Here is a 14453-nt window from a genome sequence, read left to right on the forward strand (position 1 = left end):
GCTTATTAAGGACAGTAAAAAGTAATTTAACTTATTAACAACACTGCTGGTCCAATCTTAAAATTGGCGGGCAGGCGAAGAGCCCAAGTAGCCTTCGCGTTTTTCAGGAAACCTCATCCAAGGGTGGAATGAGGTTTCCTGAAGATTTTATAAAATAATTAAATAAATTTTGCAAACTTCACAAACATATCCCAGCTCATATGATACTGTCACATGAGGAGACATGTTTAAATAATTTTTTACTTTATTTTTAAAAAAGTTTTATTATCTATTTAATCTCTGAGGCAGCTCTGTGCCTCAGGGAGATTGCTGCGATCTTTTGTGCATGTGCGTGTGAGAGTGCAGGTCCCGACTCTCCCTCCTCCCCCAGCCCGCACAGATAGCGCTGCGCTACCGGCCACGTGTTATGCTGGGCGGGCCTTAATTGGCCCGCCTGTGTAAAATGGCAGTGCACAGCCAATCGCGGGCGGCGATCGTCTCCGCACTTGCCACCGCCCAGTCCGCCTGTCATAGGAACAATTCTCCCCATGGAAAAGTAATGCTTTCCAAAAATAGAGAGAAAGGAATCCCATTGTGGAGGCATGAGGGAGCGCTTGCTGGAAGTGATAATGCAGCCCAGCATCACACACTATGTTCTATGGCAGACAAAGTGGGCATTATGATGCAAGAGGTGGATGAGAGGAAGCTTGGACCATTTTGGTACCATGGACCATTCTCCCTATAGGATATTGGAGCAGCATTCCCAGAATGAGCCGCAGCCTTAAAGGGAAAGGTCTAAAGTAGCCTTCACAGCCAATAGCACTACCATGCTTCTAGTGGAATTTGGCTTTAAGTCAGATTAAAGCATGCAGGACAACTATGGCACTGTCTCTCTTGTCTCTGCTTGTGTTTGAACTGGAAAGGCAACAGTGAATGTGCAGAGTGCTGCTGTGGTCCAAAATCATCTGCCTCTTGTTTCTCCTGTTCTTCCAGGAAACTTGAGCTCATCCAAAACTCAGCTGCCTGTATCCTAACTCACATCAAGTCCTGTTAACCCATCATGCTCACTGACTTTAATGGAATTCTGGTCAAGCAACAACTTGATCTTAAAATTCTCATACTTGCTATCAATTTCTTCCATGGCCCCATTCCTCCCAATCTTTGATCTCCTTAGCTCTACAATCCTCCATAATTGCTGTGTTCCTCCAATTCTGCTTTCTTGTACATCCTGATTTTTATCATACCACCATTGACGAAACCATCAGTTGTCTAGGCCAAAGGTCTGGAATTTGCTCCTTAAGCTTCTCTGTCTTTCTCTCTTCTTTTATGATGCACTTTAAAACCTATCTTTTGACCAAATTTTTGGTAATCTGTATTAATATCTCCTTATGTGGATTGGTATCAAATTCTGTTTTATAACACTCCTGTGAAGCACCCTATAACATTTTACTACGTTAAAGACGGTATACGAACTCAAGTAGTTGTTGTAATGACTAATACCCAATTTCCATGATCTATTCAGCCTTAGTAAGGCTGAAAATGTGCCCCTTCCCCAACTGCAGGTGGCAAATAATCATGCAAATGAGCTGACCGCAGAGGAGGGTGTGCAGTCAACGCACTACATTTCTCACTGCATCTTTGGGAAACATTTTGTCCAAATTTCAAAACCATAGGCAAAATGTTGCAGTGACAGAACCCATGGCACAAAACCTTCTCTTTAACTAAACAAATAAAAAAGTACAAGCAGACAAAGGTAAAACAAAAGCTGTACAAGGCTCTATTTGTAAACAATGCTTTGTCTTCCTCGGTCTCTTTAAATCATCACTTCCACATCCATCACTGCCTGGCAATCCTGGATGCAGTTTTACATCTGTTTATTAATGGCCAAATCATATCCTGATTTAAGTGGCCAAATTACATCCGTTTTGCCATTTTATAAGTTGGTAAGGAAGTTACCAGGAATGTGCATCATGGACAGAGTTTGAGTGCAAGCGATTTCTGCTCATATTTATGATACTTGACACCCCAATTGCACACAAATAGCCCTTAAATGAATTCATTTTACTTTATAACATAACTTGATATTGATGGCAATGGGCAATTCGATTTTGCTTTCTTCACTGAACATGGTGCCTAACACTGGGGTAAGGTATCATCATTGCTGCCATCCCTTCCGTGCCTCAGCAAAATAGCTGTTCGTTCATGTGTGTCTAGAAAGCTATTTAACTTCAGGGGCACCAAATTTGAGCTCACAAGTGTCCTTACTAGAAAAGGTCACTGGATAATGCTTTGTACCAGGGGACACTGGTTGTTTTTGCCCTCCCGAGCTAAGGGGTGGTAATTCAACACAAATTAAGGATTAAATCTGGACCTTCTGGTATACTGCTCAGTACAACACCACATCATGGATTTACCCACTGATAATGTATTCTGGGACATAAGTAAAGATGGTGATTTATTTAAACCAATTTTGGTTCAATCTGACCTTGGAAATGAGGGACTTGGTACAAAATTACATGAATTTCAATGTGATAAGAGGCCGATTGAGTGGTATATTTATGGTTGCAAGATACATAGTGTGGTAATTATGTGGTAAATTGTAGTTGGACTACTCAACAGTAATATTGGTCTGCATTCACTAAATGCAGATCAGCATTTTTCACTCACTTTAGTCTCAGCAGTGCTAAAACTGACCCCAGTGTTGGCCGCATACTACATGAACTTTACTTTAACATTACTTTAACAAATGCAGCATTACTTGTACATGCCTAGGGCGTATAAATAATATTAATGTTTTTACAAAATTGATTTAAAATGTAATTAAGTACTCTAACAAATAGTCCCATTAAACACAAATAACCTAACAGATTGCTATGAATGCAATAAATTGCATTTGGCTGAATGGAAAATAAAACACCAATAAATACAGCATTTTCATATTAGTAAAATTTACTGCATCAGGAAATCAATCAATTCAAAGGGGAAAATATGATAAAAGTTCAGCTGAGGGACTGAATAACTAATTAATGCTTCAGGATTCCTGGAGCATTTAGACTTACCTGGCAAGTGAAGCTGATTTAAATGCAACTTTCTTCACACTGCTTTCCTGTGAATTGTCTATAGGTAAATCAACCTATCAAAAAGAAATCAGTCAGGTTACGACACTGTATTTATCAGTAGTCTCACCATAACTCAAGAATAACAAGTTACAGGACACATGACATATTAACAATGGGAATTTTACAACATTTAATAGCTTCTCTATTGTGGTGTATTCATTTCAATAATCTTCTCACATGAGGAGTTCCAAACCTCAAGAAGACTATTCTGAACCCGCTGAGTGGAATACTTTCCTAAAGAAAGGAAAAGAATATTGATGGAAAGTGGAACCAGTCTTCATTGCTGTTATACATGCTCTCAATGCCAAACTCCTCTTGAATAATTTCCAGGTCACTGAAATATTACACGAGGTATATTTAAAAATAGCGTACAATTTTTTACACTGAATCACACAAAGAGATCTCTGGTACAATCCATAGTTAACTGATCTCTAATGAAGCAGCTGGGCATTACAATTGGCCTGTGTCCTTGGGCAAGGAAGGAGGGAGGGAAAAATGGGCAACATTTCCCACTGTGATCATTAACTAGTGATCCCAGTTGGAAGTGTGTGCACCTGAGAGAGAAGAATATAGACCTGAACTTGGCTGTGATGTCTCTAAAGATTGAATAGCCTGTCTGGGCTCAGACTGGCATATTACAACTTTTTCCTTGAGAGGAAAAATCAAGCAAGACTCTCCATTGTGAGTGCTACCTAGTGGAAGGGAGAGGGATAAAGAAAAAGAGAGTAATCAAGAAAGGGAGAGAGATCAAGAAAAATAGGAACATAGGCTGGAATCTTGTGCTCTCGTTAATGGTGAGTTTGTTGGCTGGAAAGGCACTTACTTAGGCAGCATGATGACGTACCAGAAACCTGCCGCATTCCTTTCTAGACACGCATGAACGAACAGCTATTTTGCTGAGGCATGGAAGCGATGGCAGCAATGATGATACCTTACCCCAGTGTTAGGCACTATGTTCAGTGAAGAAAGCAAATTCATATTGCCCATTGTCATTAATATTAAGTTGTTATAAAGGAAAAGGAATTAAGTTCTCGGTGGGAAGGCCCATGGTTGTCCTTCCTGCCTCTCTGCCAATTGAGGGCCTTAAGTGGTCAATTAATGACCACTTAAGGGCCTCATCCCACCATCGCTGGTATTAACCCAGCTGTAGATGGGCCTGTTGCTATGCGGCATGCATGACATGTAAAACTGTGCAGTCAGCTTATCACCTCTGGGGGGGTGGGGAGGTGCCTCAATCAAAGACACTCAGTATTTGATCAAGGGACTGGATATCAGGACGTAGGTAGCTCAATGAGAGCCACCCCTCTGCCTTTGCTGCTGACCCCCATGTGTCCTTCTCCCTGCGACCCCCAACCCATTATTTACCTGTTACTTGGGTCACTCCGCGATCCTGGGACTCCAATGCCTGTTCTTCCAGCAGCAGCCACAGCCTCCCAGTGGCGCTGCTGAATACAAGAGCTGCCAGCCTTGGGGTCTTGACTCCAGATGAAGGCCTGCCACTGCCTGATTGCCTTGAGGCTCAGCAGGCCTTCCCAAAGATTCCGCCCATAGATAATGAAAGAGGTAAAGTCAAAAGACAAAGAGGAAAATAGAACAAAAGAGAGAGTCAGATGGAGAGAGAGCGAGAGAATGAGAAAGATAGAAAAAGTTAATGGCTTGGTTTTTTGGCCTGCTCGTGATTGAACAGTCAACTGAGACGCTGTGCAGAACATTTTGACTTAGTCCCTGCCAGAACGGGGAGGCCATTTTCAGTTTGGGAACCTGATTTGGCGAGCTTAGCAGAGATTCGTTTCCAATGCCATGGTATTAGCATCTGCCCCCAGATTCCCTCACCAATTAGAGAGTGGGTAGGATGGCATACCAATTCTGTCAAAGGAAGGATTTCTAATTAAAGGGATCATGACATGAGTTTGAAGGGCTCATCAGCAATTTGACGTTGCTGCAACCAGGGGAATGGAGAGGAGAACTGGGAAGGCTGCTCCCTGGATCCCTCACTCTAACCTGGACATCTTACTGCGGCGTCTGAAGGACTGCAGTGACAGGATCTTTCCCAAGGGTGGGAGGAAGAGGACAACATCTTGAACTAAAAAGCTTGGATGGAAGTGGATGACGAAGTCAGCAGCAAGTGTGCTCCCTCCAATCTGGAGACTGAGTACCAGGAGGATAAAGAAGGTCAAGAGGGTGGGAAAGGTGAATAGCATAACACTTCCAGGTGTCAAGTCCTACACTCTGACTTTCGCAGCATTCTTCTACACAGCATTCCTCAGAACCACAGATTTTGCAGTTCCAATCATTCCTCTCTCCCCTGGTACCTCTCATCCCCATCCAAACAGCTAACACACACTCACCCTCAACTTAGTACCCTCTCACTATGCCTCATGTCACCCTCCACAAATGCTGTTCTTCCCTCCTCTGCACACAAGCCATTTTGAACACTTGTACCTCTATGTTTTCTCTCCTTGCAGTAGAAGAGAGCACACAACTTGAGAGGGGCAGAAACCTGGCTGGGGTTGGGTGGAATGGAGTGGTCCTTCAGTGACAAGCTCCTTGATGACCACTGACAATGCCTGCCTACTTTGAGGGAGGGCTTGGTCCAGGAGGCTGGACCTGCCTCAGCAGCGACCTGCCGTGAAAGCCTGAGCCTTGAGGCACTGGTGCTCACTCATGCTGGTAGAGCTGATCCTCTGCTTGTAACCTTGTGTTGGGGGTCTCGCCTCCATCTAGCTGAATTTCAGTGCCACAGAAATATTTATGCACAGAAGGAGGCTTTTTGACTCATCAGGGCCAAGCTGGCACTCTGAAGAGAAATCTAGTCAGCCCCATGTTGCGCTACCAATTTTATTTCAAGCAAGTGCCTATCCAATTTCCTTTTGAAATCATTCATTGATTGTCTCTGCTTTCATCACTCTCATGGGAAGTGATGGTACCCACTGCCACTCACTGGGTAAGAAAGTTCTTCCTCACTCCCATTCCCCACCCCTCGTATCTTTTGCCCAAAACTTTAAAACTGTGTCCCAAAGTCCTTGTTATCATCAGCTAATGGGAACAAGTTTCTTTGTCGACTTTTGTCATAATCGTGTTCACCTTTATCTGATCTCCCCTCAACCTCCTTTGTTCCAAGGGGAGCAACCCCATCTTCTCCAACCTAACTTTGTAGCTAAATTCCCTCATCCCTGGAACCATTCTGGTAAATCTCCTCTCCACTCTCTCAAGGAGCTTCACACCCTTCCTAAAGTGCGGTGACCAGAACTAAATTCTCTAGTAGCCTAACCAAGAGATTTACAAGGATTCAGCATAACTTCACTGCTTTTCAATACCTTTATTTATGAAGCCCATGGTCCCATATGCTTTGCTAACCACTCTCTTAATATGACCTATAACCGTCAAAGATCGACGCACATGCACCCTTAAATTCCTCTGTTCCTGCGCACTCTTTAGAACTGTGATAATTAAGTCTATATTGCCTCTCCCTATCTCTTCTTCCAAAATGTATCATCTTACACTTCTCTGTTTTAAATACCCCCTGTCACTTGTCTGCCCATTCTGCTAGCTTATCTATTTCCTGTTGCAGTTTATTGGTACCAACTTCACGGTTTACCATGCCTCCAAGTTCACAATCATCGGCAAATTTTGAAATTTTACTCTGTATTCCAATATCCAAGTCATTGCAGTAGTCCTCACATTGACGCTTGGGAAATTATCTGCCATCCTTGAGTTTGAAAAACAACCACTTGCCATAATTTGCTGTTAAGCAAATTTTTTACCCAAGCTGACAGTGACTCTCCTATTCCATAAACCTCAATTTTGTTAACCAGCCTTTCATGTGGCACTTAGTCAAACACTTTCTTAAAATCCATATAGACATCCATTGCACTTCCTTCATCGACCTTCTCTGTTATATCAAAAGATTTCAATTAGATGATTCAAACACAATTTGCCTTTTACAAATCCGTGCTAGCTCTTCTTAATCAAAACAAACTTTTCCAAGTGTTTGTTTATTTTATTTCTGATTATTGTTTCTAGAACCTTACCCACCACAGATGTTAAACTGATTGAACTGTAGTTACTACAATTACCTATAGTTTGACCTTACACCCTTTCTGGAAGTAGGGTGTCACGTTTGCCACTCCCCAATCCTCTGACACCTCCCCCATATCTAGGGAAGATTGGAAGGTTATGACAAGCTCTTCCACCATCTCCATCCCCACTTCCCTCAGCAACCAGGGATGCAAATCATTTGGAGCTGGTCACTTATCCACTCTAAGAATAGCCAGCCTTTCCAGTACAATCTGCCTATTAATTTTCACTCCAGCCATTACTCTACCATCTCTGATTTTCTGTTGTTTTGTCAACATCCTCTTCGGCTAAACACCGATACAAAGTACTCATTACTCAATGTAGCTTTGTCCTTTGCCTCGAAACATATGCCACCTTCTTTGACCATAATAGGATCCACTTCACCTCTTACCATTCACTTACTATTAATATGCCGGTAGAAGATTTTTGGGTTCCCTTTTATATTAACTACCATTCTATTTCCATAGTCTCCCTTTGCCAGTCTTATTTTTCTCCTCACTTCCCCTATCAACTAATTGTATTTGGTCAGGTTCACACTTGAAGAATTCACGTGACACGTATCATACATCCTCTTTTTTTGCTTCATCATATTTCCTATCATGCTCATCATCTATGGAGTCCTCCTGGCTTTGGTTCCCCTGTCTTTCCCTCTTGTTAGAATGTACCTTTCCTGTATCTGAAACACCTCTTCCTTAAAGATCATTCAATATTCCGTTAGTTTTTCCTGTCAAACTTCAGTTCCATTTTACCCTGGCTAGATCCCCTCTCATCCCATTGAAAGTAGCCCTCTTCCAATTTGAAATTTCTACTTTAGATTGTTCCTTGCTCTTTTCCATTACAAATCTAAATCTTATGATATGATGATCACTCTTACCCAGGTGTTCTCCCAAACAGACTTGGTTCATTTGGCCCACCTCATACCCCAGCACCAGATCCTGCAATGCCTCCACCCTTGTTGGACCAAGAATATACTGGTCAAGGAAGCTCTCCTGAGCACATTTCAGAAATTCCTCCCCATTCCTTTTCCTTTATTCTAACATTATCCCATTTGATATTTGAGTAATTAAAGTTCCCAATATTATTCTACAGCTCTGACAAATCTCTGATTTCCCTGCAGATTTGCTCCTTTAACTCTCTCTATCATTATTTGGAGACCTATAGAATACCTCCTGTAGTAAGATCATATCTTTCTTGCTTCTCAACTCTAACCAAATGGATTCTGTCCCTGCTTCCTCTAAGACAAACTCTCTTTCCAAGACTACAATGTCTTCCCTAATCAGTACCAGCACACCATCTCCCTTTTGCCTTCCCTATCTTTTCTGAAAGAATTTTCATCTGTGAGTATAAAGTGCCCAGTTCTCACCATCTTTAAGCCACATTTCTGTTATTGTAATTCCTGACGTCGATCGACCACATTTGCGCATTATGTTATGGCAGGTGGTATTTGCTGGACTGACCAAATCCCAAAAAGAAACTTGGTCAGACTATCACAACAGTTTTGCAATTTGTATTTATTATGAGAAGGCACGTGCACTGAAGTCAGAAGTAAAGATTCCACTATCACTTTTAGGGATTTTAAAAGAAAACAAACACAAGATTACAGTTAGACAGTTAAATTTAGTTTTATAACATTTCCCGAAAGATTTCTACTTAGCCAGACTCTCAAATAAACACCCTTTTCCAGGCAACAGCCCCTACAGATTCTTAATCTATAGAACATCCAGTATTATTACCGTAAGGCACCCACTTTGGCTATAAGGGAGGTTTTTCACAAGCCCCTCTCTCCCTTTTACTTGACAATGGAAATCCAAGGCTTGTAACAAAACCTTGCTTTCTGGAACACCTAGACATTTCTCTGGGGTGGCTAGAAGTTGCTTCCTTCACAGGTCTGCCTTCAAGATCACATGGCCACACACACCTCATACAGCTTTCAATCTTTCCTTTCATCTTTATCTATCGTTCTTAACTGTCTTTTGAAAATTGCCTTTCCCAGAATCTAAAAATATTTCATGTTGTCTTTATGACCACCACTTTCAGGAAAAATAAACTTGATATCTTTATTTATTTATGATCTTTGCCAATTATAAAACTTCCCTTTATCTCTCTTTTTGAAATTAAATAGCTAAAAATTCACTCGTCATTTACCTCCTAATGCAAATTCCCATTCATGCTGTATCTACTAGTATCCCACCTTAGCTCACCCATTTCCACTTCAAAATAACTGCATTAAGCCTAACCATTTGATGATTCAAACTTTGCAGTCTGACTGTCTTCAGTCTAATTAAATTAGTCACACGCGCACACACACACAACATACCCCCTAAATTAGTCACACGCGCACACAACACACCCCCACAAGCCTGCTTCACAGTATCCCAAAGCAATATTGGAAAAAATTATATTCTTCCTACATTATGCACACTGTGTCTGCCACTGCACATGTAGTTTCTCCCACTGCTGACTTCATTGGTGTGTGCCTGTTTACCAGTGCTTCTCTGTGCCTGCATGTTGTGTCATTACACATTGCTTGCAGCTTTCCACTGCTGCCCCACTCATTCTGCTGCCTCTCACCTGTCCCCTCTTCCAAGCCCTCACTAGCCCCCTCCTGAGCTGCAGTCCCCAAGTTCTCCTCCATTTACACTTGTTCCCTGAGAGTTCCCAGAACTGGAGTTTTCCACTTACAGTACACTTTCCAACCTGGGTGAACCCAGGAACTGCTCACCCCCCCGTTCCCTCTTTGTTTTGGCTGAGTTTGCAGCTGTCTTGGATGTCACCAGCTTTGATGTCACAGACACTGCAACTGCATGTGTGGGTAGTGCAGCTTCTGCAATGGAAAGTCACCAAACTCCGCCTTCCATTATTGCCACTACGTCATATTCCCACTCGGCTATTTGCACTTGGAATTCACCAACCTTATTCATCACACTGTTTACATGCGTGCATTCTAAATATGTCTTTGTATTCTTTTAGTCCTTCTTAAATCAGCTCCATCTAACATGGTATTACTTCCTTCTCTAGTACTATTCAACACTCCCACTCCTTCATGCACCTTAACCTTTGTTCCACTTCTTTATTCTGGTGCCCAACTCTTGCTAATTTAGGTTAAACCCTTCGCAACCAGACTAGCGAACCTCCCCACAAGGATATTGTCCAATCCCTCTGCTTTTCAAAGGAGTATGAGGCTGAGGAGAAGGCAGCTAGTTGTGCTGCTGGCAATGGTGCTGCTGCTTCCGCTTTTGCCACTCTTAAAAGGGCAAGGTGGTACTGCTCCCATTGCCATGGTGAGGGCTAACAGTAGGGAAGTGCTGCTAAAGGTGAGTGAAGTGCCTTCCAAGAAGTTAGCAACCACCTGTCAAGCAATAATAGAATTCTCAGAAAAGGAGTGCTTTGAACAGCAGCCTCTCACCTGTCCATGACTGGAGCTCTTCAGTTTTACTGATTAAAGGCTTCCCAGCCTGTCAAGTTTCAATGAAGAAGCTCTTCCAACTGTACACTCACCTCAGTGACCCTGATGAGTTGCTGACAGATCTGGAAACAGGTCCCCAGTAAATCCAGGGTTAAATAAGCTCTTAATTGCCATTTTAATTCCTTTAATTAGTTTCCCGTCAGATCCAATGGAGTTTTCTAATGGCCTCAGAATCTGAAAAAATCCAGTTAAATCAGGGGATTTAACTCCCCTGAGCACACAAACCCACTCCTCTTAGCTGGAAAAACTCCTCATATTTTCTGTTCTCACGCATGAAAATATAATTTGAGAAGATGGTAGGAGATGTAGAGAGCAACAGCTGCACATAGAATAATGTTTTGGTATGACTCATCGGCTTCAGATCAGGAAATGAAAACCAGGAAGGGATCAAAAGCCAAGGAAGAGAAATCAAAGAAGTAGTTTTATCAAAAAACCCAAAAAAAACTTGCCCAAACTTTTGGTACTAAATTAAGACTAGTATTTTTAATTGAGGAAAATATTAACCAACAACTTACAATAACTTTGACAAAGTTGGCAGGAAAAATCCCAGTATGCCCCTTGCATTTCCCACTAAACCAATCTTTGTCCAGTTTCTCCAGCAAGTACACGGTATCTCCTGACTTTAGATTCAGTTCATCATTTTGATCTGGAAAAAACGAAATAACTGGTCTGATCATTGCTTCCTCAAGGAGCCATGTAACCACCTCCAGCTTACATCAAACACTGTCATACTAAAAAGAATAACTGACAGTTTGACACCCATTACACATAGATATCATTTTTGATTATGCATTCGTATAGGTACATTTAGTTTACTTTATATACAAAGCTGAGTTCCCATTAATCTACAATTAGCTTAAATTGAAATTAAAGTTTGGATCTGAACTTAATTGTGAGCGATCATGAATGTAACATTCCCCCCTTAAACTGACAACAGGCAAGTGGAGAGGAAAAGAAAGGGTAAAACAACACTGGGTCAGAATGTAAATTCCTAACCGGAAAGTAGCAGTGTACAGATTTTTTAAAAAGTATACCTACTGGTTCATAGAGCAACATCAGTATATAAATGGGTGATCCCCCGAGCCAATACTGCCCCTCGAGTAAAGCTGAAGGCCAAGTACCCCCCTCCACTGGAGCAGGAAATAAGCAGCAGAAAACTAAAGGAGATGCTTTTGTGGCATCACTAGAAATCACTTAAGAGGTGTATGGTGCAGGTCAATGCTTCACATCACTGCTCGACCATCAAAACCACAGTGATTGCAGACAATCCAGAGCTCACTCGCAAAACAAGGGAAATGTAGGTCAGTTGTTCACTCTGGCTCTTACCAGCTGTTATTATATGCTGAAAGTCATAAGGATGAACTCCAGAAATACAATCTTAATAGCAAGTTAAATAGCAAATCTCATTTACGATCCTCTTTTATTCTGACTACAAATACACACAAAACTCCAAAAATGTTCAAACCTGAAAATTGATGCGTTCCCCTGCCCACAAGCAATCGTCTGTTCCTTGACTGATGGGGTCACGTTGAGAATAATTAGCCTGTAGTTTTATTAGTGAAGTTCTCATTCAGCTGAGTCATATAAAGGCTCTTTCCCTGTGCCACATACTGGGGAGGATTTAGTCAACAGTGTGCCATTCCTGATGGAGGAACTGGAAGTGTGCGCCACTTCTGCTCTCTTGCATTTTCCTGTTTCCCCTGCGATTGCAGTTAAAGTTTTAAGTGCCAGCAGCGTGCATGGAAAACACATGCGATTCAGCAGCTGGGGAAGCTTTTCAGTGGTGAAACCTGCCATCAGCTGACAATGCTGCAGCGACGGGTGGGCTATAAAAGAGCCTCCTGGTCAAACAGGGAGGCTGTGCAACATGGCCAAAACTTTCCTATCTAACTGCATTGCTATTAACATAAGATTTGAGGGCACAAAGGTGGCACAGGTGTTTTTCAAGACTTAATTTCACGTGTAAATATTTCACATTACATTGGTTTCACTTTATTCATGTGTGCATCATTATTTGTTGAGACTAGCTTAATCAGAAAGCTAAATGTACTGACACACCTCATGGTTGACATGCATTAATGGTTATAGGGGAGTGAAGGACATTTACTTAATTGTGAAAGAAACAATGTTGCATTTTATTGTTCACTTTTTATTGAATGTTCATGTTAGTGTCCAGTGTTGTATTCACTACTCTGTGGGACATGGCTGAACTTGCAGGCTTAGCTGACTCTCCCTTCTATGCATTTAAAAGAGATTGTCCAAGATCACTCTAAGCTGGGATAACTGAAATGTTGTAGGTGAACTCAAAGCCTGCAAGGACTCCGTCAACCAACACCCTGAGGTGGACACACATTTGGACAGTACTGACATCGTCCTATTGTCCCCTCTTTTCTTACCTTGACTGACTGTTCCCACCAACCCAGCCTCCCACAACCACACCCAGGATGCCAAGCCCTTCCCACTTCACTACTCCATGCCCTCAACCTACTCTCTATCCTCTCCTGGATCTTTCTTCCACAGGTCCATGCCCCTGACCCAATCCACACACACTTCCCCCTACCCCGAACCACTGACTCAAGCTTGCCGGTCCCAAGCCTCCATGCAAGCTGTCATTCTCCTGCTCCCCTCCCTCGTGCCATAGAATTAATCACGGAAAACTGCTTACAACAAAAGCTGACTGGCACACGTTACCTTCAAACAAATGTGAACCGGGTGCCACAAGTTTCACAAGAATGTAATTTTAAAACTTTTATGCTAATGGGTGTTCATGGCATGCAAATATATTACAAGTATGAACCCTCCATGGGCTGTCATGAGGCTCAACATACTGCAAGCACACTGCTGACTTTATTGATTTCACATCCCACCGCGTGCCACATTTCCCACTCTTGCGGCCTCCATAAAATTTCCCTGACTGTGTTATTAAACCAATCACTGAAACTTATTCCCTCCCTACACAATCACATCAACTTTAAAAGTATACAGGAGAATTTATCAACATAAGAACAAATATATGAAGCAGGCTTTTATTTAACAGCTTATTTTTAATGCCAGGGTCAAAATAATGAAAGATGTATTACTGAGCAGTGAATGATAGTTAGATAAAACATTTTGATGGAAGTACTGGATTTTCCCTTTCCCAGCACTGCAGAGTCCCATACCTGCTGTGAAGTCATGCAGCACAATAGCATGGGCAGCACTGTTTTCTCCAAGCTGTTCAGAAGTGAAGGGTTTCTAAAAAAACAACATGGGACAAAGAAAATGGAAATTTGTGACCAATGTGTGTTCAAATGTGAAGATAAGAAAAAAATACCAAATACAAAGAAATCAAAACCAAATTATTACAATAACAAAAATGATGTAACTCAGAAGCACATGATCTAAGAAGCTTAATAGAATCATAGCATTGTACATCATAGCAGTAAATCTGTGTCAACACTTTTGAAGAGTAATCCAGTTCATCCCATTCCCTCACTCTTTCCTCATATTCCTGCAATTCTTTCTGCTTAAATTACTTATCCAATTCCTTTTTTCAGGTTGTTATTGAACCTGCATCCACCGCCCTATCAGACTGTGCATTCCAAATCTCTAAATCCTAACCACTAGTTGTGCTTAAAATTTTCTCCTCATGTCACCTCCGGTTCTTTTGCAATCATCTTAAATCTGTGCCCTCTCGTTAACAACCCTTCAGCCACTGAAAGCAATTTCTATTTGCTCTATCTAAATCCTTAATGATTTTAAACAGCTCTACCAAATTGCCCTTTAGTCTTCTCTGCTCTAAGGAAAACAACCTCAGCTTCTCCAGTCTATCC

The 14453-nt window shown here is 41.8% G+C and overlaps 1 protein-coding gene across 2 annotated transcripts in view; it reads right to left on the reverse strand.

Annotated features, from left to right (window-relative positions):
* sh3d19 (SH3 domain containing 19) overlaps positions 1-14453 on the reverse strand; it is a 205649-nt gene that overhangs the window by 30598 nt on the left and 160598 nt on the right. For both annotated transcript variants that reach the window (XM_078541262.1, XM_078541261.1), the window contains exons 14-16: positions 13803-13875; positions 11157-11287; positions 3039-3112 (exon numbers count right to left, since the gene is read on the reverse strand). In XM_078541262.1, the coding sequence (XP_078397388.1) occupies positions 3039-3112; positions 11157-11287; positions 13803-13875 (278 nt within the window). The remainder of the gene's footprint in view (positions 1-3038; positions 3113-11156; positions 11288-13802; positions 13876-14453) is intronic.

This window comes from Cetorhinus maximus, chromosome 1 (genome assembly GCF_964194155.1).
Source record: "Cetorhinus maximus chromosome 1, sCetMax3.hap1.1, whole genome shotgun sequence".
NCBI lineage: Eukaryota > Metazoa > Chordata > Chondrichthyes > Lamniformes > Cetorhinidae > Cetorhinus > Cetorhinus maximus.